The following is a 22,120-nucleotide window of genomic DNA, read 5'->3' on the forward strand; positions in this document are numbered from 1 at the left end:
GTGGGGCCTTTTTCTGCCGTGAGCTGCTCCAGGGAGGCTAAACAGGCCAGTTGCAAAAGGCCAGGACAGTCTGGGCCCCTTTGACACCTCCCAAAGACTCCCCCGTTCCCAACTGGCGCTCGGACTCAGCAGCTCCCGTGTGGGACCAGGCGGCTGCGTGGGGGGATGTGGTTTGCTGGGTGCTGGCTTTGCTCTGCCCACGGTAGATCTGGCCTGGAGATTTCAGAGAAACCATCTGATGGGGAAGAAAGGGGGCTGAGCGTGTCACGGGCTTCCTGGGGTTGCAATCCTCAGTGCAGTTCCTCATTCCGCTCGCACTCGGGCCTCGGGCTGCAGAGAGCGAGGCACCGAGGCACAGAGGGGCCCTCCGCTGCGCCCACCATGGTGTCTGTTCTCACTGTCCTGCTCGGTGAGTCTGAGATCAGGGCGTGTGCCCACGGGGGGGAGGGGGGGGGGTCTGAGACCAGGGCGTGTGCCTCGGGGGGGCAGGGGTCTGAGACCAGGATGTGTGCCCATGGGGGGGTCTGAGATGAGGGTGTATGCCCACGGGGGGGCCTGAGACCAGGGTGTGTGCCCATGGGGTCGGGGGGGGGGCTGAGGCATGTGTCGGGGAAGGGGATGGATCTGAGATCTGTGGGATCCACTTGCTCTGGGATCTGGCCCCTAACGACCCGTCTCTTTCCAGGCTGCTGGCTGGCCGGGCGGAGCTGGGTTCGGGGGCGTGAGTATCTGTGGGGAACGGGGCTATGGGGAATTTCAGCATTAAGGACGAGGGACGCGGGGGGGGAGATCAAGGGGTACAGATTCCCCCAGGGATGATCCTGCCAGATATGGGCTCCTTCCCACAGCCAGAGTCTGAGACCTCGCCCCACTCGATACAGGGATGGGCACCACAGCGGGAGGATTCACCTGCACCCAAGCCCCTCCCCCCAGGAAACACCGAGTCAGCCCCCAGTGCCCCGCAGTGACCCCCAACTCAGCCTGGGGCTCTGGCAGCAGTGCAGGGAGCGGCTCCGGCAGGGCCGGGCGGGGAGAAGTGCACACGCAGACGGAGGGTCTCGCGGCTCCGTTGTTCTCAGCCCTCAGCTGGCAGCACACACGGGTCCCTGCTTGGCTCCTGGGTCCGGCGCTGCCCGGCCCGGTGCTCTGAGCATCCCCTGGGCAGCCTGGGCCACATCCCGCCCTGTGCTCTGTGTAGACAGCCGGAGTGACCATGGGCTCGGGAACATTCGAAGGATCCATGTTCTGCCCGGCTGCTGCTCTGCCGGAGGGTCAGGGAGACGGAAGGAAAGTGGTTCTGGTCTCAGGCCCACAGGGCCACGCCTGGCTACCACGGGGGCAGGGCTGGAGTGACCCTGGGGAGCTGCAGGTGTCAGGGCTGGAGATCTCCTGGGTCTCACCCCGGCTGTGGCCGCGGGGTCAGGCCGCACCCAGGGCCGGGCGAGGGGGAACCCGCTGGGCCCCAGATGGGCAGAGGTGGAAGCAGGCGGCCACGGTTTGTGTCACCCCCACTTAATGCCGGTTTGTTTGTGCATCCAGAGGGGCTGTACCCCAAACCCTCCATCTCCGCCAGTCCCGGGGGGGTGATCCCCGTGGGGGGACACGTCACCATCCGGTGCTCGACTGAGCAGCGGGGCTGGAGGTTCCTGCTCTACAAGGACGGGGATGGGAACTATCTGAACTACACAGACCCTGCCGGCTCTGTGGCTGAATTCCCCATCACCAGCGCCGGGCGGGAACATGGTGGAAGCTACACCTGTCGCTATAGCACCAGGACGGAACCAACAGGCTACTCGGCGCCCAGCGACCCTGTGCAGATCATGGTAGCAGGTGAGGGCCCTTCCCAGCCCTACAGTTCCCATCCCCACCCCCAGCCAGGCGGGAGGGGTCCGTGAGCCCTGGGCCCCACAGAGGGGATGTCTAGCCAAGGAGCAGAGTGGGGATGTGTCATTGGGGTTCCCCAACCGGGGGAGGAGGGGGGTTAGCAGCAGCTGCTGGAAGTTCGGGGCGAGGCGGGGGGATCCCTGCCCCACAGGTGCTGCAGAGCAGGGGCCTTCCCCGGGGGCTGCTCCCCCATCTCCCCCCGCTGTGGGGACGCACAGAGGAGTTGGGCTTGGGCCCGGCCCCGCTATTCCCCCGGGAAGGCTGGTGCGTGGGAGCGGGCGGGAGGGGCTCTCTCTGAGCTGCCATTTCTTCCCCTGTCCCGCCTGGGTCCCCGACAGACCCTGGTTCTATTCCCACAGTGGGAACCGACCAGACCCATCTCAGAGCGGCGATGGATCCCACCCGCCCGGGCAGTGCAGGGCCAGGTACCGGGGCGGGGGAGGGAGGGAGACTGTTCACGGGGCAGTGACTCCCCCGTATTGATAGATTTGGGAGGGGAGTGAAGCCGCCTGCTCAGACACAAACTCGCTGGTCACGGGGCAGCCGGGCCCATCAGTGGCCACTGGGGTGCCCTGGGGCTCCCTGGGAAGCAGCCAGCGTGGGAGGCGGGACGCCGGGGTAGATGGGCCCGTTGGTCTGAAGCCAGGTGGCCAGGCCTGACTGTTGCCGTGGTACCGACTGGGCAGGGGGACTGGAAATGAGTCCAGGCTGGGTCAGCCAGCGCCCCCCTAGTGCCATGCTGGGGCAATGGGGAGAGCGCCCCCTAGTGAGCCCCCCATTCCCTGCAGCCCAGCACCCCCTTGCATCTGGCTTGCTCTGGCCCCACTTGATCCCCTGGGCCCCCCAACAGCCTCCCCATAGAATTGGCTGCTGCCTCTGCCCTGCGGTGTCCTGGCCCCTTGAGCACTGCCTGGGTGGGAAGGACTCTGTGGGGGGGACGGGGGGAGGACAGACCAGCTGCTCCCGGCCCTCACGGCTGCTGCTGTTTCCCAGACGGTTTGGAGGAATTGGGATCTGATGGCCCGAGCACCCCCCTCATCGCCGGGGTGAGCGTCGCGGCCATCGGCCTCCTCCTCCTCCTCCTCGCGGCCTTCGTCTGCTTCGCGAGAACCCGAGCCAGTAAGTGCCCCGCCCGGCTAGGGGAGGGTCGGAGCTGCCACTGAGCAGGGCGGGAAGGGGTCGGGCTTGGATGGGGGGGCTGCAGGGAAAGCCAAGGATGGGGGGTGGGGCTCAGTGGGGGGCCCCGGGGCACTATGGCCCGGATGTCCCGGGCAGCACTAGGGTGGGCAGTGCTACCAGGAATGGGGTGGGGGCTCGGCAGGGAGGAAGGGGGGGGCTGCATGTGGATCCCTGTGCACAGAGCTGCCCCACCCCAGAGGTGGCCGCATCTCAGAACAGGCAAAGAGTCCCTGTCGGAAAAGCTGCCGGCGCCGCGCTGCTCAGATACCTGGGTGCCAGGGGAGACGACCCACGGATCCGGTTCGTTATAAGTCACCCACGAGGGAGGCTTCGGGGCAGCCGCCCAGTTAATCTGCCCCTCCCCCCAGCACATGGCGTTGTGCTGCCCCCTGCTGTCTGGCTCACCCCAGCAGGCGAAGGCCTCTCCCCCACCTCCATCGTGCAGGGCCGAGGGGCCGGGCGCCGGTACCGGGATCTGATTGGCTCATGGGGGATTCTGGTTTGTGTCCCTCTGCAGGAAAAGGAGACGCCCCGAGACCCAGCAGGTAGGAACCCGGCTCCCATCCCCCCCGTACCCCGTGATTGAGCTGCCTGGGTCACAGGGCTCCTGGGCTCTGTACCCTGCTCTGGGAGGGCAGTGAGGCCTGGTGGTTAGAGCAGGGGGCTAGGAGCGGGGACTCCTGGGTTCCGTCTCAGGCTCTGGGTGGGGCGTGGTGCATAGCGGTTGGGGGGGGGGTCTGGAAGCCCCCACACCTGTTTCTCTGCATCTAAAAGCCAGGCTGGTGTTAGAGGGTGGTTGCCCTGGGGCCCCTCTCCACAGGGGGCCCTCAAAGCCAAGTTCCTCAGGCTGCAGCGTTAGCCCCTGGTGGTGGGGCTTTGGCTTCCTGCTTCGTAGCCCCCCTGAAACCTGCCTGCGGCCCCAAACCCCTGACTGAGAACTGCTGGAAGAGAGAACAGGGCTCAAAGAGACGACGAATTGAGCAGGGGTGTGTATTGGGGAATCTCTCTGCAGGTGGGGGGCTATGACATTTACAAGGGAATTTTTCTCTCTCTTTAGTGCCAGCTCTGGGGCGTTGAAGACCCCAGCTCAGCAAGACCCCCTCTGTGAGTGACACATCCAAGGGGTACAAGGGAGGAGGGGGAGAGAGAGCAGAACACACAGGGAGGGGCTTGTGGGGGCTCCGCCCACTTGGGAGTGGGGCTGTCACGGCTCACAGGTCGGGCCCACACGTGGCCCCTCGGCTCCTGGGCGGATCCCCCCTCTCCGGTGCGGCAGCCCCTTCTCGGGGAGCCCCCTCCTCTCCAGCGGCAGTGAGACAGCCCTTCCTCAGGGGTCCACTCCAGTGCGGCGACCCACTCTTGGGGGGCCCACGCTCATTGGGGGGTCCGCCCCTCCGCTTCTGGGGCGGTGCCTCTCAGGGCCTCCAGCCGCCTGCCTCCGCCATGAGCCCCTTTGGGGGGTCCCCTCCCTCTGGACCCCTGGGACCTCCACTCCCAGAAGGGACAGCACCCCCCTGTTCTCTGGACCAGAGCGACTATCAGCCAGCACCAAACAGGAGGGTCTATTGAGCTTTGAACGCAGCAAAGGGTCTGTCAGGCCAGTCGGCCTGGGCCCTCAGCCCACACGTCCGTCTCTCCTGCACCCAGCTGAGCCTTGTCTGCTCGGCCTTCAGTCCCCCCAAAACAGCCCCAGTCTCCCAGCAACATCCCCTCCCCCATCCATTGTCTTCTCCCCAGGTAAGAGGGTCCCCTGGCCCCTCGCTTCTCCGCCTCCTCTCCATCCAATGTTCTCCCCTCGCTGGGATCAGCTGGGCCGGTTGCGGGTCCCTCTCTGCAGCCCATTGTCCGTCCTCTGGCCAGAACCGGCTGTGTCCTCCGAGCAGGGTCGGGGTCACCAGGGTCCCAGACACCCCGGCTCCAGCTCTGGGCTGTTCTCGGAAACACAAACTCCCCCCTTTGTCACATTAAACCAGTAACATCCGGGCACTGACGTGTATGTAACCCCCCGAGCCGGCCTTACCGTGAGGCGAACCGAGGTGGCCTCCTCAGGTGCCAGGCTATGGGGGGCCCCACTAGGACCCCGAGTGTAGAAACTTGTGTCTGCTGCTGGCGCGTGTGTATTCTCTCTGCTCTGTGTGCACGGAGAGGTGGGAGAGTAGAGCAGGAAGGAGGCAGAACTGAGACCTTTCAAAGTTTTGGCCCAAGCGAGGAGACCTGGGGGCGCCAATTGAGCTCCCCGCCTCACGTGCCCGGCCCTGGTAACTCCCTCCCCACTTCCTCACAGGGGCCTGTTTTCCAGCGGCTGCTGGGTGGGACTAAGGAGATGGTCCTAGACGCGGCTGGTGTCAGCTGAGCTCTTGTCTCCCACCTCTGGGGGCCACACTCCCATCCCCCTCTAGTTCAGAGACTTCACTGTGCCCCCCCCCATTCTCCCACCCCAGGTCTAGAGCCTTGTGTCCCCCCACCCTTCACTCCCCCCTCAGACCTTCTCAGCCAGAGACCTGGGGGAACCGCCCCCCATCCACTCCTGGCTCCCAGTCGCAACCCCCCCCCCATAACCACGAGACCCCACTGCCCTCCCAGAGCTGAGGAGAGAACCCAGACGTCCTGGCGCCACCTCCTCTAACCACTAGACCTCACTCCCCTTGCAGAGCCAGGGAGAGGATCCAGGCATTTGGGCTCCTAGACCCTCTGTGCTCTAATCACTAGACCTCGCTGCCCTTGCAGAGCCAGGGAGAGGATCCAGGTATTTGGGCTCCTAGCCCCTCTGTGCTCTAATCACTAGACCTCACTCCCCTAGCAGAGCTGGGGAGAGAACCCAGGCATCTAGGCTTTTGCCTTGCCCCGCCACTCTAACCACTAAGCCCCACTCCCCCTCCAGTACCAGGAGAAAGAACTTAGATGCCCTGCCCCTCTCTAACCCCCATGATCCTGCTGCCGGCTCTATGCCTCAGTTTCCCTCTCTGTAACATGGTACTAATGTCCTGTCCTGTGGGGTGAGGTGGGGGGCGCTGTGCTGGGCTCAGAGCCCCCTGGATGGACAGGTGTGGGGGGGTCAGCGCTGGGGGTGGGGATCTGCTCTGGGCCGGATGGGGGCACCGCTCAGCGGGTGTCTCTGTTCCGCAGACTCCTCCGTCGACGAAGGGAAACAGCCGCAGAGCCTGGTGAGTGTCCCCGGTTCCCTCAGGGGGCCTGAGCCCCAATCCTGCCCCACGTGGGCCCCGCCCGCCTGGCCTGGCTCACTCAGTGCAGGGTGGGGTGGCTGGGGTTATGGGATCACCGTGTGTGTGTGTGTGTGTGTGTGTGTGTGTGTGTGTGTGTGTGTCCCTGCGCCCCCTGCTGGAGGGGACAGGCCCTGCTCTGTGTGTGTGTGTGTGTGTGTGCGTGTGTGTGTGTGTGTCCCTGCGCCCCCTGCTGGAGGGGACAGGCCCTGCTCTGTGTGTGTGTGTGTGTGTGTGTGTGTGTGTGTGTGCGCGCCCCCTGCTGGAGGGGACAGGCCCTGCTCTGTGTGTGTGTGTGTGTGTGTGTGTGTGTGTGTGTGTGTGTGTGTGTCCCTGCGCCCCCTGCTGGAGGGGACAGGCCCTGCTCTGTGTGTGTGTGTGTGTGTGTGTGTGTGTGTGTGTGTGTGTGTCTCTGCGCCCCCTGCTGGAGGGGACAGGCCCTGCTCTGTGTGTGTTGGGGGGGACAGTTGCTGGATGTACAGGCCCATCCACACCCCAGTGACTCTCTCCCCTCCCAGCCCCAGGAGCCCGACCCCGACGGACTCACCTACGCCGAGCTGGACCACCAGGCGCTGCAGGCCAAGCGGGGGGCCCCTGCCCCGGAGCCCGTCCTGTACGCCGCCGTCAGCGGGAGCCGGGGGGCCCCGCCATGAGAGCCCCCCAGAACCCCGGGGCACCGGACTCACTTGCAGCACCAGCCCCAGAGAACTCTTATAGAGAAGATTTCGGGGGGACGCTGCGCTCCCACCATTGCAGCCCCGTCTCTTTGAACTGGGGCCCCCCTGCCCTGCCCAGACCCATGGGTGGGGGGGCCGGCGGGGGCTCAGCGCCGGGAGAAGGGAGAGGATGCACCAAGGCGGCTCTTTGTGTTATTTTGCGCCCTGTTCCTGTCCAGATTTGTAATAAACACAGAACCACAAACTGCTCCCCCCCGGCACCCCACAGCCCCTTATCCCTGCGCGGGGGGGTGTAACCCCGGGGGGGAAGATGGGGCAGGTGCGGGGGCTGTTTATACAAGGACCCATCGCCTGGCACCAAAATGCGGCCATCTCTGGGTTGGGGCACTGGGGCTGGTTATATTGGGGGAGGGGTCCCTTGCCCAGCACGGCCTTGTGGCCCCTCTGGGAAAGGGACGTTGGCCAGTTCTCCCCCCCCCCCCGACTCTGGGTGAAACTACAGAGGGGTCTGACACCCAAGACCCACTGATGCTGGCCATATTCACCCCCTCCATGTGGTCATAGGGGGAGGGGAAGGGAAGAGATCCGGAGGCGGGAGTCCGGGGGTGGGGGGAATGACCCTGTGACCCTGATCTCCCCCCCCCCCCCCCAGAACTCTGGACCGGACAACGTGGGCAAGGCCCTGGGCCCTGCCCCTGGGGCTACGCAGGAATCGCTGCTCCCTGGGCGCTCTGCAGTAGCGTGCCTCAGTTTCCCTGGCTGGGGATGGGAGTTTTGGAGGCCGCCCCAGCCCGGCACCTCTGCCGAGCGTGTGAGCGAGTCTTGGCCGGCTTAGGATGCAGGGAGGGAGCCCGGGGCGCCCTCCGCTCCCCAAGCGGGATCGCCCTGGCTGCTCCTGGGTCCCGTAACCACAAGTCTGCGCAACGCTGAGGACCAATAAACCGTCTGTTCTCCCTGCTGGCTGGGAGTCAGGTCTGGCTGGCGGCTCCCCACACCTCCGTGACAGCTGTGCAGGGGCTAGGACACATAGCCGTGCCGTTCGGAATCCCCCCAGCAGGGGGCCAGGGAGTGTGCAGCGGAGGGATCCCCTTGGCTGCTGCACAAACCCCCCCCCCCCCCGAGCCCCTGCAGTGCCCGTCAGCCTGAAGAGACACGACGGACCGGGTCCACCTGCCCCCAATGCTCAGCCGTCAGCCAGGTCCACGCTGCCTCGGTTTCCCTTAACGGCGGCTTAAAGAGCCCACCCGAGACAGCCGGTGCCTTGCTGTGGGGCCAGCTGTGAGCCAGCCCCTCCAGGGCAAAGGCTGCTCTGTCCCGCCCCCCGGCGCCAGCCCCTGCGGCGAGGCCAACGTCTGGAGGCTGTTGTGTAACTTGGGCTGTGGGTGGTGGAGGCCCTGGGAAAAGTTTTTCCGGTTGTGACACTGAGCCGGCGCTTCCTCCCCAGAGTCAGTCGCACACCCATCGCTCCCCAGGTGCCGCTTGCTCCCCGGGCTCCCCAGCGCCATGGGCCTCCCCCCGCTCTTGCTCCTCGCCCTAGGTAAGTACATCCCTGCGCCTCGGCCATTCCCCCGTCTGGGGGAGTCGTCTCCCCTCCCCGAGGCTGAGGGACGGGGCTGGCTCAGCCTCCGTGAGCCCTTGTCAGGTCCCCACTGCAAGTGGGGAGCCAGGGAGAGCCCCCCCACCCACACACAGCCTGCCCCCCACAACTAGCCCTGTCCTCGGCCCAGCCCCCTAACTTCTCCCCTAACCCATGCCCAGGGGTGTTTCCTAATGCCGGGGGTCAGATTGGGTGGGGGGCGGGGGGAGTTTGTGTGGCGGGGCCAAGTCTGCTTTGGACCCCAGAACTGAGGTCCCAGGAAGAAGCTGTGTTAGTGCTCCCCCCCCCCCCCCCAGCCAAGGCACGGTACCTGGTAAGGCAGACATGGCGGGGGTGGGGAGGAAGGGCACTTTAGGGAAGTTGCCAGCGAGAGACTGGCTCCCTATTTCATCACCAACCCCCCCCCCCCAGCTCCTCCTCCGGCCTGTTCTATCCCCCATAGCTGGAATCTGTCTCCTAGCCCCCCTCCCCCCGTAGGCTGGGCACCTCTTCCCATTGTGGCCCCCAACCCCCCTCCCGCCCACACCCTGTGGATTCTGGGCTGGGCACGGAAACTCCCAGTCAACAGCTGGAGCCCTGGTTCCGCAGCGAGCGGTGGGCAAATTCCCCCAAGAGGGACCTGGCTCGTGCCCACAGCCCAGTGCCTGGGGGCGTAGCCCCAGGTTCTGCATCTCTCCCAGGCTGCAGCTACACAGCGGAGGGGAGGTTTAAAACTCTCGGTTTCCTTGGGACGAATCTCTCCCAGCAGCTGAATTTCTCGGCCCCTCGGTAGGGTTCAGAGTTAACGCCCATGTGCACAGCCCGTGTGCACGGCTGCGGATTCCCATGGGCTGGCATGTGACTCTGGCCCTGATGATATAACACAGGGAGGGGCGGGATGTGATCTATTCTCCCCCCGCCCTCCAGTGAATGCTCCACTTCTCATTACAGGCGTCATCTGGGCCCGCCTCCCATTGGCTGCTGCACGTGGGTCGCCTGCAGACACCAGCTTTGTCCAAAGAAGGGTCTGGGAGATGCGATGGGGGGGGAGGGTAACATCACAGCTCAGGAGAGGGCAGGGGTTCGAGGGGGCAGATTTGACGGTAGGGGGATGCTGGACAGTGGGCCCCAGGGACAGGGGCTCACTAGTTCATGGGGGGTGGAAAATGGGGCCTTTCCCCTCTAGGGGCAGCCAGTTCCCACCCTGCCCCAGGGCAGGGACAGGCTGGTACAGGGGGGCAAGGAAGGAGGTCTAGGGGGTGGGGGTCTGTCACCTCTGGAAGGGCAGCTCCCATCTGGCCCCAGGGCAGGGACAGGCAGGTTCAGGGGCGGGGTGTGGGGCAGGGGACCTTCCCTCCCCCAAGGGGGTGCGGTACCTCACAGCCTGCATCCATCTCTCTGCAGAGGCCCCCTTCCCCAAGCCCACCATCTCCCTCAGCCCCAACGGAGAGCTGGCACCGGGTATGGATGTCTCCTTCTACTGCCACGGCTCGCGGTCGCGCGTGCGCTTCCGGCTGTACCGGGCGGGGGTGGTGCTGAGGCACACGGAGCCGGCCGGCTCCACGGCTGAATTCCGCATCACCAACGCCCGGCTGGAGGACGGGGGCAACTACACCTGCCTCTACGAGAGCCTGACGGAGCCGCCCAGCGTGTCCCCCCACAGCGACCCCATAGAGCTGGTGGTAGCAGGTGAGGGGTTGTCTGCGATAGCCGAGTACCGGAACCCAACCCTCCCCCCGGCTCTAACCACTAGACCTCACTCTCCTGCCAGAGCCGGGAAGAGAACCCACAGATCCTGGCTCCCTGCTTTAATCATGAATTCTGAACTCAGCTTCGGAGTCATGGGTCGGGCTGGGCTCCACCTCCTTCCCGATGAGATATGCTCTGGACGGCGCTTGGGCCTGCCGTGAGGGCCAGGGGCTGGACTCGACCTCTCGAGGTCCCTTCCCGCTGTAGGATTCTAGGATAGTGATGGATAAGCACATTAATTGTGTGTTTCTCCCCGCGCCGGACCCGCGGCCTGGACGTACCTCGGACGGGACCAACACGGGTGAGGCTCTGTTCTTGTCTATTCCCCCTCTACCGTCCCGCCTGCTCCGGCCCTTTAACACGGGGGCTGTTTCGAAATAACAGGCTTCTCGTTCCGACGCTGTACCCTGCATTTCCCGCGGCGTGAGGGAAGTCGCAGGGAGAGCGCGCTTCCTTCCCCTCCCTGCCGCACAGACAATGCCCGAAGCCGCGTCCCGCTCCTTCGATTTCAGCCCCGCACGCGACGTGGCTTAACTCCACTGTCGCTGGCTGTGGAGATGTCCCCTGGGGGGACCTGGATTCTCCTCCATGGTGCACCCCCCCTCCCAGCCCCGCTGCTCGGACCTTTAGGGTGTGTCTACACAGCCGGGCGAACCGCGACATGGGCTACGCCATTTGCGTAGTCAGAGGGGTCATCTCGGCTTTTGGTGCTGCCTACACTGCAGTTATTTTGAGGTAGAGCGCTCCCCCCCCCCCCCGCCCCGCCATCTTCCCTTACTCCTCGGACAATGAGGGTTCCAGGAGTCGGGGTACCAATTCTCCCCTGACCTTTCTCTTTGTGGCACTAAATTCTCCCTTCTCCATGCAGGTTTTGCCTCTGACATTCGCACCCATCAGCAAGTGAGTAACTCCAGCGTGGGCGTAGACCTGAGTCCTTTTATTTCTGATACCTTAGACTGTGTCTACACTGGGCCACTTATTCCGGAAAATCAGCCGCTTTTCCGGAATAAGCTGCGAGCTGTCTACACTGGCCCTTGAATTTCCGGAAAAGCAACGACGCTCTCCTGTACAAAATCAGCCGCTATTCCGGAAAAGCTATGCTGCTCCCGCTCTGGCATAAGTCCTTATTCCGGAACACTGTTCCGGAAAAGGGCCAGTGTAGACATCCCAGTAGTCTTTTCCGGAAAAAAGCCCCGATCGTGAAAATGACGATTGGGGTTCTTTTCCGGAAAAGTGCGTCTACATTGGCCACAGATGCTTTTCTGGAAAAAGGGCTTTTCTGGAAAAGCATCCTGCCAATGTAGACGCTCTTTTTCCGGAAATACTTATAACGAAAACTATTCTGTTTTAAGCATTTCCAGAAATTCATGCCAGTGTAGACACAGCCTTAGTGTTTATTATATCTACTGGTGAATCGTTTGATTTCAAAATCTCATTGTGGTGTGTCGTTTTCAACTTCAGCGTGCGCTTCTTCGCAGTGAGACGTATTTGTCCTTGTTGCGAGGGGACATTGTTCGTTCTGGCTCAAAGGTTTAGTAAAGCTTGGCGAAAATTGTATTGCAAAAGCATTTCTTTCATTTCCAAATTTGTCCCAATCGTTTTAATGTAGGCGAACTGTATTTTCTTTTAAGCATACACACAATCTTGAATATAGATCTTTTATTATTTCTTTCATGGCAAAATGGATTACCATCAACTATCCACTTTATTGTTTTATGTTTTTTTTCAGATTTTATTCCCAAGTACATTTAACAGCATGGACAGGGGATTTTCCAATTGTATTTATTTCTGTTCATTTCAGGATTGAATGACAATGTGATTTGAATAGGGGAACAAAATATTGTATTGAACACATGGAAAGCTTCTACTATATATTTTAGAAATCTGCATCTGTCTGTCCATCTGTGAGCACATTTGTTCAAGAACTCCTCCTAACTGCTTCAGAGGGGGAGCCGAGTGAGTCTGTAACTGGAAAAACTTAAAAAACAACAGTCTGGCAGCATCGTAGAGACTAACAAAACATATAGAGGGGATCATGAGCTTTTGTGGGCACAGCACACTTCTTCAGATGACCGGAGTTAGACAAAAAAAAAGGGAAAGAAATAGTCAATTCTCTCCCCCCTTCCCTAGCCCCCATTTATTTCGAAACTGGACCTTTAATAACGCCATTCATCTGAAGAAGTGCATTGCGCCCACAAAAGCTCATGATGCAAGCCATGGCTACGTCTAGACTGCATCCCTCTGTCGACAGAGGGCTGCAAATCAAGCACGTCGAAATTGCTAATGAAGCCGGGATTTAAATATCCCGTGCCTCATTAGCATAAACATGGCCACCGCTTTTTTTCGAAACAGAGTTTTTTCGAAAAAAACCCCCGGCAGTCTAGACACAGATTCCTAATTTTTTGAGGAATACAGGATCTGTCGAAAAAGGCTTTATTTTCCACAGATCTGCATCTAGACGGCCTTTTTTTTTTTCTTAAAAAAAACCTCCATTTCGAAAAAAAGCAGTGGGCATATTTATGCTAATGAGGCACGGGATATTTAAATCCCGACTTCATTAGCAATTTTGATGTGCCTAATCTATATCTTTCTGTCAACAGAGAGGTGTAGTCTAGACATACCCTAAGGTGCTGCAAAACTATTTGGTTTTTTTTCAGGTTTATCCTCCTAAGCGGTAAAAGCCAGGACCACTAAATTGTACGTTATCAGAACTTATAGCAAGGTCGGAGTTTGTCTGTGCTGCACAATGGGATGTGCCTGGAATGGGATTGTTCCTCATAAAATGGACACGGGAGGGTCTGATAGGAGGGACAAACAGATACGCAGAGAAACACACACTGAAATAGATGTGATAATTGGGGAAGCTATCTTTGTAATGGGTAAGATAATTAACAAGACACGAATTATCTTACCCATTACAAAGATAGCTTCCCCAATTATCACCTCTAATATCATTAGCTTACAGACATTTACCTTCCCCCCCCAACTCCCCTCTGTTCTGAAATTTGATTTGTCCTTTTTATATGTGTTCACTTTTTTTTGATTGTATCCCTTTGGTATATATGGTTGTGACTATTTTCTTCCACTATTTGATCTGAGGAAGTGGGTCTGGCCCACGAAAGCTCATCATCTAATAAACCATCTTGTTAGTCTTTAAAGTGCTACATAGTCCTGGTTTTTGTTTCAGCTACACCAGACTAACACGGCTACATCTCTATTACTGAAACAGATAGGAGAGAGCTGTCCCTTTCTCCTCCCCTGCCCCCTGCTGGCCCAGTGGGGTTATACTTGTTCCTGCCCCCTTGCTGCCCCCTTGTGGTCATTCGGTATAACTGTCCCTCTGACCAGACCCCTCCCTTTCCACGTTACGAGAAACAATCCCATTCCAGGCACCTCCCATTGTTCTAGCACCACCGAAGCGTGACCTTGCTTTATGTGATGAGCAGAGGAAGCTGCCTGTCCAATTTGGTGGTCCTCACTCTTACCGTTTAGAAGGCCATGTTTAGTCTAGAGATGAGGACTGAGGGGGGACTGGATACATTTTCAGACCTGGGACAGAGGATGGGGATGGGTGGTTCTCCCTGTCCCCCGAGGTTGTGGAGTCCCTTGCTTTGGGGATTTTTGAGGCCTGGTTGGACAAAGGCCGGTCAGGGATGGTCCAGGCTGATTTAGTCCGGGCTCAGCGCGGGGCGGGATGAGTTGGCTGCCTCCCACCCTGCGTTTCACCCCGACGATTTCAGCGCCGATGTGCCAGGAGAAGGCCCCGGGATCCCCTAGCCGTGGGTCTGGTGCTGAATCTCTCTCTCTCTTTGCCCCACTCCAGTGTTCTACCCCAAGCCCACCATCTCCCTCAGCCCCAGCGGGGAGCTGGCGCCAGGGTCGGACGTCTCTTTCTACTGCCACGGCTCGCTGTCGCGCGTGCGCTTCCGGCTGTACCGGGCGGGGGTGGCGCTGAGGCACACGGAGCCGGCCGGCTCCACGGCCGAATTCCGCATCACCAACGCCCGGCTGGAGGACAGGGGAAGCTACACCTGCCTCTACGAGAGCCTGACGGAGCCACCCAGCGTGTCCCCCCACAGCGACCCCATAGAGCTGGTGGTAGCAGGTGAGGGGTCGTCTGCTCTACCCTAGTACCGGAACCCAGGAGCCCTGGATTCCGCCCCCAGCTCTGACCACTAGCCCTCATTCCCCTCCCAGAGCTAGGGAGAGAACCCAGGGGTCCCAGCTCCCAGGCCCTATTGCTTTGGTCATTGGATATGAATTCTTGACACGGCCCCAGTCTCCGGAGGGAAGACGTTCATTGTTTCGGGTTTGTGAAGCCCCTGGGACGTTGGTCGGGCTGAGCTCCACCTCCGGCCAGGTGAGATATGACTGTGATCAGTAACAACGTTAATTATCTGTTTTTCCCCACGCCGGACCCGTGGCCTGGACTTGCCCCTGACCGGATCAACGCGGGTGAGGCTCTGCCCTTGTTTTTTTCCCCTCTACCGTCCCGCCTGCTCCGGCCCCTTACCACTGTATGCTTCACCCAGAGGACATCACCTCCCAGCCCCACTGCGCTAACCACTAGGCCACCCACCCCTCCCACAGCTGGGGAGGGAACCCAGGAGTCCTGGCTCCCAGCTTCCCCTTCCCACTCTAACCACTGGACCTCACTCCTCTTCCAGAGTCAGAAAGAGAACCCAGTGGTCCTGGTCTCCCACCGTCTCTCTCTGCATTTGCCTGCTAGATTCCAGAGCCCTCTGGTACCAGAAATCTCCCTAGGTGGGAACCCATGGACCAGGATCGATTCTCCCGACCTTTCTCTTTGTGGCACTAAATGCTCCCTTCTCCATGCAGGTTTTGCCTCTGACATTCGCACCCATCAGCAAGTGAGTAACTCCAGCGTGGGCGTAGACCTGGGTCCCTTTATTTCCGATACCTGAGTGTTTATGAAATGTATTGGCGCTACATTTGATTTCAAAATATTATCGTGGCGTGTCATTTTCAACGTCCGCGTGCGCTTGTTTGCCGTGAGACGTATTTATCACTGTTGTGAGAGGACATTATTCGGTCTGGCTCAAAGGTTTAGGAAAGCTGGGTGACAGTTTTATTTCGAAAGCACTTCTTTCATTTCCAAATCTGTTCCAATACATTTTCATGTGGGTGAACTGTATTTTATTTTAAGCATATGCCACATCTTTAATACAGATCTTTTATTATTTCTTTCATTGCCAAATGTGTTACACGTCAACATACATTTTCTTTATTATTTTATGTTTTTTTCTAATTTTATTCCAAAGTACATTTGAGAGAATGGATGGGGAAAGGGGGTTCAAATTGTATTTACTTCTTTGCATTTCTGCATTCAATTACAATGTTATTTTAATAGGGGAACAAAATATTTTATTTAAAACATATCGAAATCTTTGGCTTTGTATTCTATAAATATACACCTGTCTGTGCATCGGAGAGTCCATTTGCCTAAGAACTCCTCCTAAGCAGTAAGAACCAGGACCAGGGCCGGGTTAGGGGGAGGCTAGCTGGGCAGCTTGCCGGGGCGCCAACCTATGGGGGGTGCCTGATGGCAGCTGTAAGGTGCACAGCGCACTGGGGGGCGGAGCCACACGTGCGCCCAGGGGCGGAGCCACGCATGCATCGCCCGCTGCCCGGGGCGCAGGAATAGCTCGAGCCGGCCCTGGCCAGGCCACCACATTGTACGTAGCTTCCCCTTATCAGAACTTAAAGCAAGGTCAGGGTTTGGCTCTGCCACACAATGGGATGTGCCCGGAATGGGATCGTTCCTCATAAAATGGACAGGGAAGGGTCTAATAGGAGGGACAAACAAATACACAGACAAACACACTCTGAAATAGGTAGAACTGTCCCTTTCTCCACCTCTGCCCCCTGCTGGCCCAGTGGGGTAATACCGATGCCTGTCCACTTGCTGCCCCCTTGTGGTCATTCGGTATAACTGTCCCTCTGACCAGACCCCTCCCTTTCCACATTACGAGAAACAATCCCATTCCAGGCACCTCCCATTGTTCTAGCACAACCGCACCGTGACCTTGCTTTATGTGATGAGCAGAGGAAGCGGTGCTGATGGGACGTTCTGAGCCAGGCTCTGTCCCCAGCCGCGGGGTCTCGTGCTGAGTCTCTCTCTCTCTTTGCCCCACTCCAGAGTTCTACCCCAAGCCCACCATTTCCCTCAGCCCCAGTGGCGAGCTGGCGCCAGGGTCGGACGTCTCTTTCTACTGCCACGGCTCGCGGTCGGGCATGCGCTTCCGGCTGTACCGGGCGGGGGTGGCACTGAGGCACACGGAGCCAGCCAGCTCTACGGCCGAATTCCGCATCGCCAACGTCCGGCGGGAGGACGGGGGCAGCTACACCTGCCTCTACGAGAGCCTGACGGAGCCGCCCAGCGTGTCCCACCCCAGCGACCCCATAGAGCTGGTGGTAGCAGGTGAGGGGCCCAGCTTGGTGTCCCTCCTCCCAGCCCCACGCTGGGACACACCCTCAGGGGGGCACGGTGCTGATGGGACGTTCTGAGCCAGGCTCTGTCCCCGGGGCCCAGAAAAGGGGACACCCAGCTGGGGACGGAGTCTCTGGGGGGGTTCCCAGCTGCTGGCGATGCCGGGTGGAAGGTAGCTCTGCAGATTGGGAGGGGGGGCTGCCCTCACCTTGGGGGTGACCAGGGGAGCCCAGAAGGCACCGTCCCCAGCCACTATACATCCTGCTCCCCCAGGTGTGACGATGCTGAGTCAGGGTGTGGGGTGGTGTCGCTAAGTCGCTGTGTCTCCCCCTTACTCCCCTCGCCCCCAACAGGTGCTGATTCTGGTGGTCCCTGGAGACCCTACCCCACCCGGCCTAGGACGCAGCCGGCTCCCACCCGCCCAGGCAGCACGGGGACAGGTACAGGGGTCTCAAGGCCGGCCGATTAAGTTGGTTCTCTATTGATCCAGGAGGCAGGAGAGACTCTATTGGGGGGCTGTGGGGACTGGCCCATCTTTCCCATAGGGAGTTAGGGAGACACGGCCCCCCCTATGTGGGGCATTTACCTCCTGCCCCTCTCCTCTCTCTAGGGTCCCCCCCAAAGCAGAATTACTCCCAGGCTAACGTCGTCCGTCTGGGCCTGGCCGCTGGGGTGTTGCTGGCCCTGGTGGCTATCTTGGCCGAGGCCGGGTACAGCCGCAGGTGAGGACCCAAGACAGGATCTGGGGGCCCCCCTCCCCCTACTGCTCTGTGCCTGGGGAGCGGGGCCACCTCTCAGATCCCCCAGGCAGGGCCTTGGAGACCTTTGCCCAGAGCGGGGCGGGAAGGAGCCGGGCATTGGGGTCAAACCGGGATCTGGCCCTTGGGGCATTGGGCCTGGCCTGTGCGCGGCTCATCCCACCCCAGGGAGGTCCAGAGCTCCCCTTTGCAGCCTGGGAGCCCCTCTCGCACCCAAACTCCCTCCCTGATCCTGTGCCCCTAACCCCTTATTCCAGCTCTGAGCCCCCTCCTGCATCCCACCCCCAGCCCCCTGCCCCAGCCCTGAGCCCCCCAACACCTCAACCCCAGCTCTGATACTCCTCCTGCACCCCAACCCCCCGCCCCAGCTCTGAGCTCCCCAACACCTCAACCCCAGCTCTGAGACCCCTCCTGCACCCCAACCCCCTGCCCCAGCTCTGAGCCCCCCAACACCTCAACCCCAGCTCTGAGACCCCTCCTGCACCCCAACCCCCTGCCCCAGCTCTGAGCCCCCAACACCTCAACCCCAGCTCTGAGACCCCTCCTGCACCCCAACCCCCTGCCCCAGCTCTGAGCCCCCCAACACCTCAACCCCAGCTCTGAGACCCCTCCTGCACCCCAACCCCCTGCCCCAGACCTGAGTCCCCCAACATCTCAACCCCAGCTCTGAGACCCCTCCTGCACCCCAACCCCCTGCCCCAGCTCTGAGCCCCCCAACACCTCAACCCCAGCTCTGAGACCCCTCCTACACCCCAACCCCCCGCCCCAGCTGTGAGCCCCCCAACACCTCAACCCCAGCTCTGAGACCCCTCCTGCACCCCAACCCCCTGCCCCAGACCTGAGCCCCCCAACATCTCAACCCCAGCTCTGAGCCCCCCAACACCTCAACCCCAGCTCTGAGACCCCTCCTGCACCTCAACCCCCTGCCCCAGCTCTGAGCCCCCTGGCCACCCAGCCCCACCTCTGAGCCCCCTTCTGCACCTCAACACCTTGCCCTCACTCTGAGCCCCCCCCCCCCACATGCCAACGCCCTGCCGCAGCCTGGCCCTAGTGTCCCCTCCAGCACCCAAACTGCACCCCCCTGAGCACCCCAACCCACCTCTGATCCCCCTTCTCTCCCCAAAGCCTTTGGTCCCAGCCCCACCCCAGAGCCCGCACCCCCTGCTGGAGGGGAGGGGGCTGAATACATGGAGACCAACAGACAGAGGGGACTGGGGGGGGGGTGCTGGGGGCAGAGGGGAGCGTGGGGGGGTTGGGGTGCTGGAGGCAGAGGGGAGCATGGGGGGGTTGGGGTGCTGGGAGCAGAGGGGAGCGTGGGGGTGGGGTGGGGTGCTGGGGGCAGAGGGGAGCGTGGGGGGGTTGGGGTGCTGGAGGCAGAGGGGAGCGTGGGGGGGTTGGGGTGCTGGGAGCAGAGGGGAGCGTGGGGGTGGGGTGGGGTGCTGGGGGCAGAGGGAACTGTGGGGGGGTGCTGGGGGCAGAGGGGAGCGTGGGGGGGTTGGGGTGCTGGGGGCAGAGGGGAGCGTGGGGGGGTGCTGGGGGCAGAGGGGACTGTGGGGGGGTGCTGGGGGCAGAGGGGAGCGTGGGGGGGTTGGGGTGCTGGGGGCAGAGGGGAGCGTGGGGGGGTGCTGGGGGCAGAGGGGACTGTGGGGGGATGCTGGGGGCAGAGGGGAGCGTGGGGGGGTGCTGGGGGCAGAGGGGAGCGTGGGGGTGGGGTGCTGGGGGCAGAGGGGACTGTGGGGGGGGTGCTGGGGCAGAGGGGAGCGTGGGGGGGTGCTGGGGGCAGAGGGGAGCGTGGGGGTGGGGTGCTGGGGGCAGAGGGGAGCGTGGGGGTGGGGTGCTGGGGGCAGAGGGGAGCGTGGGGGTGGGGTGGGGTGCTGGGGGCAGAGGGGAGCGTGGGGGGTTGGGGTGCTGGGGGCAGAGGGGAGCGTGGGGGGGTGGGGTGCTGGGGGCAGAGGGGAGCGTGGGGGTGGGGTGCTGGGGGCAGAGGGGAGCGTGGGGGTGGGGTGCTGGGGGAGGTGGCAGTCGCTGAGGAGAGGTCTGTGTTTTGCCCTAGGCACGCCCTCCCCGTGAGCCCCCCGCAGCCCGGCAGGGATCAGGGCCGGCAGCCCAGGGAAGAGACGGAGGCGCCGGCTTGGAAACTGGTGCCCCCCAAGATTCCTGCCTGGCCCTTTGGGACACGGAAGGAGAGACCCGCGGAGCAGGGGGCGTGGGCGGGGGCCATCGGACCCACTGGCCTGTCCCACCTGCAATCCCAGCCCCCCTCCCCACCCCACTCCCCACCCCCGCCCCCTCCCCCGCCCCACTCCCCGCCCCCACCTCCGCCCCACTCCCCACTCCCATCCCCTCCCCCGCAGATCAGAGCCATGGCCACATCCCACCTGGTATCCCCGCCCCCAGCCCCACCTCCCTTCCCACCCCTATCCCCTCCCCACACCCCACCTCCGGCCCCTCCCCCACAGATCAGATCCATAGCTCCATCCCACCTCACTCCCCTCTCCCGCAGATGAGATCCATGGTCCCATCCCACCTGGTATCCCTGCCCCCCCTCTGGCTCTGCCCCGCGCCCCCTCCCCGCAGATCAGATCCATGGCCCCCGCAGGGCAAACCTTCAGCCCATCCCGCCTGGCACCCCTGCCCCACTCCCCGCGGGGGGCTGTCGGTTTTGGTCCAGCCTGTCCCTGGAGGTTTCGGCCTGTGCTGTCATCTTTAATTAAAGGTTCATCTTCAATGCCTGCAGACTCCCAGCTTTCCTACTCCCTGGGGTCCCCACGCCCCACCCCAGACTACTCGGCCCTTCCAGCCCGGGATCCCACCGCCCCCTCCCTGCCCACAAGCGCACCCAGCTCGGGCAGGGACTCGGGCGCGTCCTGCCCTGGGCTCTCACAGCGGCAGGAGTGGGCAGCCCCCGTGAAACCCACTGGCCCCACATCTCCCGCCTCATCAGTAAACAAGAGTGATGGAGGAGGCTGTAGCTGGGGGCTCTCCCCAGCTGAGGGAGGGGAGTGGGGGCTAGTGGTTAGAGCAGGAGAGGCTGGGCGCCGGGGCGGCTGAGGCCTCTCCCCAGCTGAGGGAGGGGAGTGGGGGCTAGTGGTTAGAGCAGGAGAGGCTGGGCGCCGGGACGGCTGAGGCCTCTCCCCAGCTGAGGGAGGGGAGTGGGGGCTAGTGGTTAGAGCAGGAGAGGCTGGGCGCCGGGACGGCTGAGGCCTCTCCCCAGCTGAGGGAGGGGAGTGGGGGCTAGTGGTTAGAGCAGGAGAGGCTGGGTTCTCCCCCTGGCAGGACAGAAATCCCCCCTCCCTGTGCCTCTGTTTCCCCCTTTGGCTCAGCAGAGATTTACCACACGTTGCTTCTCTCTGTGCGGTGAGAGCGGCTCCCCACCCGCCTGGGGAAAGTGAAGTAATTTCCTTTCCCCGAGGAGGTGGGGCGAGCTGTCACGGGTGAGGAAGTAAAGCGGGCCGGGCAGCAGCTGGCGCACCTCACATTCATCCTCGCCCCCTGAAACCTGCCGCCGGACCCCTGCCCTGATGGGCCCTGCAAAGCTGGTGTGGATGGTGCTCCTAGGTTGCTCGGTTGGGACCGGGGGTAAGCGTCAGACCCACAGGAGGGGTGGGGCGCAGCCCCCAATGGATGCAGGGTGCCCCTCACAGAGGGGGCTGGGTGGAGTCCGGACACCTGGGGTCTCTCCCCAGCTCTGGGAAGGGAGAGGGGGCTAGTGGTTAGAGCAGGGGGGCATGGGAGCCAGGCCTCCTGTGTTCTCTCCTTGGCTCTGGGAGGGGAGTGGGGTCTAGTGGTTAGATCTGGGAGCCAGGCCTCCCGGGTTCTCTCCTTGGCTCTGGGAGGGGAGTGGGGTCTAGTGGTTAGATCTGGGAGCCAGGCCTCCCGGGTTCTCTCCTTGGCTCTGGGAGGGGAGTGGGGTCTAGTGGTTAGATCTGGGAGCCAGGCCTCCCGGGTTCTCTTCCGGGCCCAGCTGCGCGGGACACAGGATGCTCAGGGTCACGACCAGCTCAAGTCCCGACATGTCCCCGCCGGGCCTTGCCTGGTGCAGGTAGCCAGCTACGTGCTGTTCAACCTCAGCCGCCTGGGACTCCCCCCCAGCCCTGGGCGCAGCTCCGCCCTTCCTGCTGCAGGACCTGCCAGCTGCCCCGGGCGCCGTCCCCCTGCACGCCGGAGTGCGTGGGAGGGTCCCTGACGGGGCCTTTTGGGGAATGGGACCCAGCTGGGACATTTCCGGCTCCCACCTGGCCCCAGGGCTGGCTGGGGGAATGGGGCTGCGGGGGCTTGTGTTTCGGGGAGCTCTGGGTGCCCAGGGCTCAGCCCCCGGGCCTGGATTCGGGGCGGAAAACGACTTCACTCTGCTCCTCTTCATGCAAATTCTGCGGGCGGTGAGAAAACTCAGCCCCGAGCGGAGCCCGGAGATACACCCCAGGGCCCAGGCTTCCTGTGGCCGAGCCGGCTGGGGCCCGGTGGGGTCCCACCCTGCCTCCAGCCAGCCTGCAGCTGCCCAGCTGCTCCCCATTCCTGGCCCTGGCCCCCCGATGTCAGGGCTTGGCCTCTGCAGCGTCCCGTGCTCGGCCCCTGTGTGCCTCCACACACACCTGCCCCGTAAGCAGGGGAGCCACAGGGCTGGC

The 22,120-nt window shown here is 62.1% G+C and overlaps 2 protein-coding genes across 6 annotated transcripts; both read left to right on the forward strand.

The window, feature by feature from the left end:
* Window positions 1–255: 255 nt before the first annotated feature.
* LOC142825574 (leukocyte immunoglobulin-like receptor subfamily A member 2) lies at window positions 256–20,227 on the forward strand. The gene is made up of 14 exons (XM_075917455.1): window positions 256–409; window positions 686–721; window positions 1,540–1,830; window positions 2,223–2,309; window positions 2,878–3,003; window positions 3,581–3,608; window positions 4,121–4,167; window positions 6,190–6,227; window positions 6,803–6,935; window positions 14,110–14,391; window positions 16,447–16,728; window positions 17,091–17,177; window positions 17,348–17,459; window positions 19,549–20,227. The coding sequence occupies exons 1-14, from the start codon at window positions 382–384 to the stop codon at window positions 20,000–20,002; spliced, it is 2,031 nt and encodes a 676-aa protein (XP_075773570.1). The 5' UTR covers window positions 256–381; the 3' UTR covers window positions 20,003–20,227.
* Window positions 6,937–14,251, forward strand: LOC142825573 (T-cell-interacting, activating receptor on myeloid cells protein 1-like). Of its 5 annotated transcripts, none has more exons than XR_012899968.1 (5): window positions 6,937–8,498; window positions 9,489–9,524; window positions 9,942–11,021; window positions 11,155–11,186; window positions 12,016–14,251. XR_012899968.1 is itself a non-coding variant. In XM_075917454.1 (4 exons), the coding sequence occupies exons 1-4, from the start codon at window positions 8,465–8,467 to the stop codon at window positions 11,192–11,194; spliced, it is 366 nt and encodes a 121-aa protein (XP_075773569.1). In that variant the 5' UTR covers window positions 6,937–8,464; the 3' UTR covers window positions 11,195–11,429. The 5 variants fall into 5 exon arrangements, 1 of the variants encoding a protein (XP_075773569.1); XR_012899969.1 differs by having other exon boundaries at window positions 9,942–10,587; window positions 12,016–12,602; XR_012899967.1 differs by lacking the exon at window positions 12,016–14,251 and having other exon boundaries at window positions 9,942–10,587; window positions 10,671–11,021; window positions 11,155–11,458.
* Window positions 20,228–22,120: the final 1,893 nt, after the last annotated feature.

Source organism: Pelodiscus sinensis, unplaced genomic scaffold, assembly GCF_049634645.1.
Source record: "Pelodiscus sinensis isolate JC-2024 unplaced genomic scaffold, ASM4963464v1 ctg244, whole genome shotgun sequence".
Lineage (NCBI taxonomy): Eukaryota > Metazoa > Chordata > Testudines > Trionychidae > Pelodiscus > Pelodiscus sinensis.

Bases quoted from the DNA above. Each gene is read 5' to 3' on its own strand.
- LOC142825573 (XM_075917454.1), top strand. From the start codon at position 8,465: ATGGGCCTCCCCCCGCTCTTGCTCCTCGCCCTAG. The intron at 8,499-9,488 runs GTAAGTACATCC...TTCTCATTACAG, and splicing joins GCTCTTGCTCCTCGCCCTAG to GCGTCATCTGGGCCCGCCTC. The intron at 9,525-9,941 runs GTGGGTCGCCTG...ATCTCTCTGCAG, and splicing joins CCTCCCATTGGCTGCTGCAC to AGGCCCCCTTCCCCAAGCCC.
- LOC142825574 (XM_075917455.1), top strand. From the start codon at position 382: ATGGTGTCTGTTCTCACTGTCCTGCTCG. The intron at 6,936-14,109 runs GAGAGCCCCCCA...GCCCCACTCCAG, and splicing joins GAGCCGGGGGGCCCCGCCAT to TGTTCTACCCCAAGCCCACC. The intron at 14,392-16,446 runs GTGAGGGGTCGT...GCCCCACTCCAG, and splicing joins CATAGAGCTGGTGGTAGCAG to AGTTCTACCCCAAGCCCACC.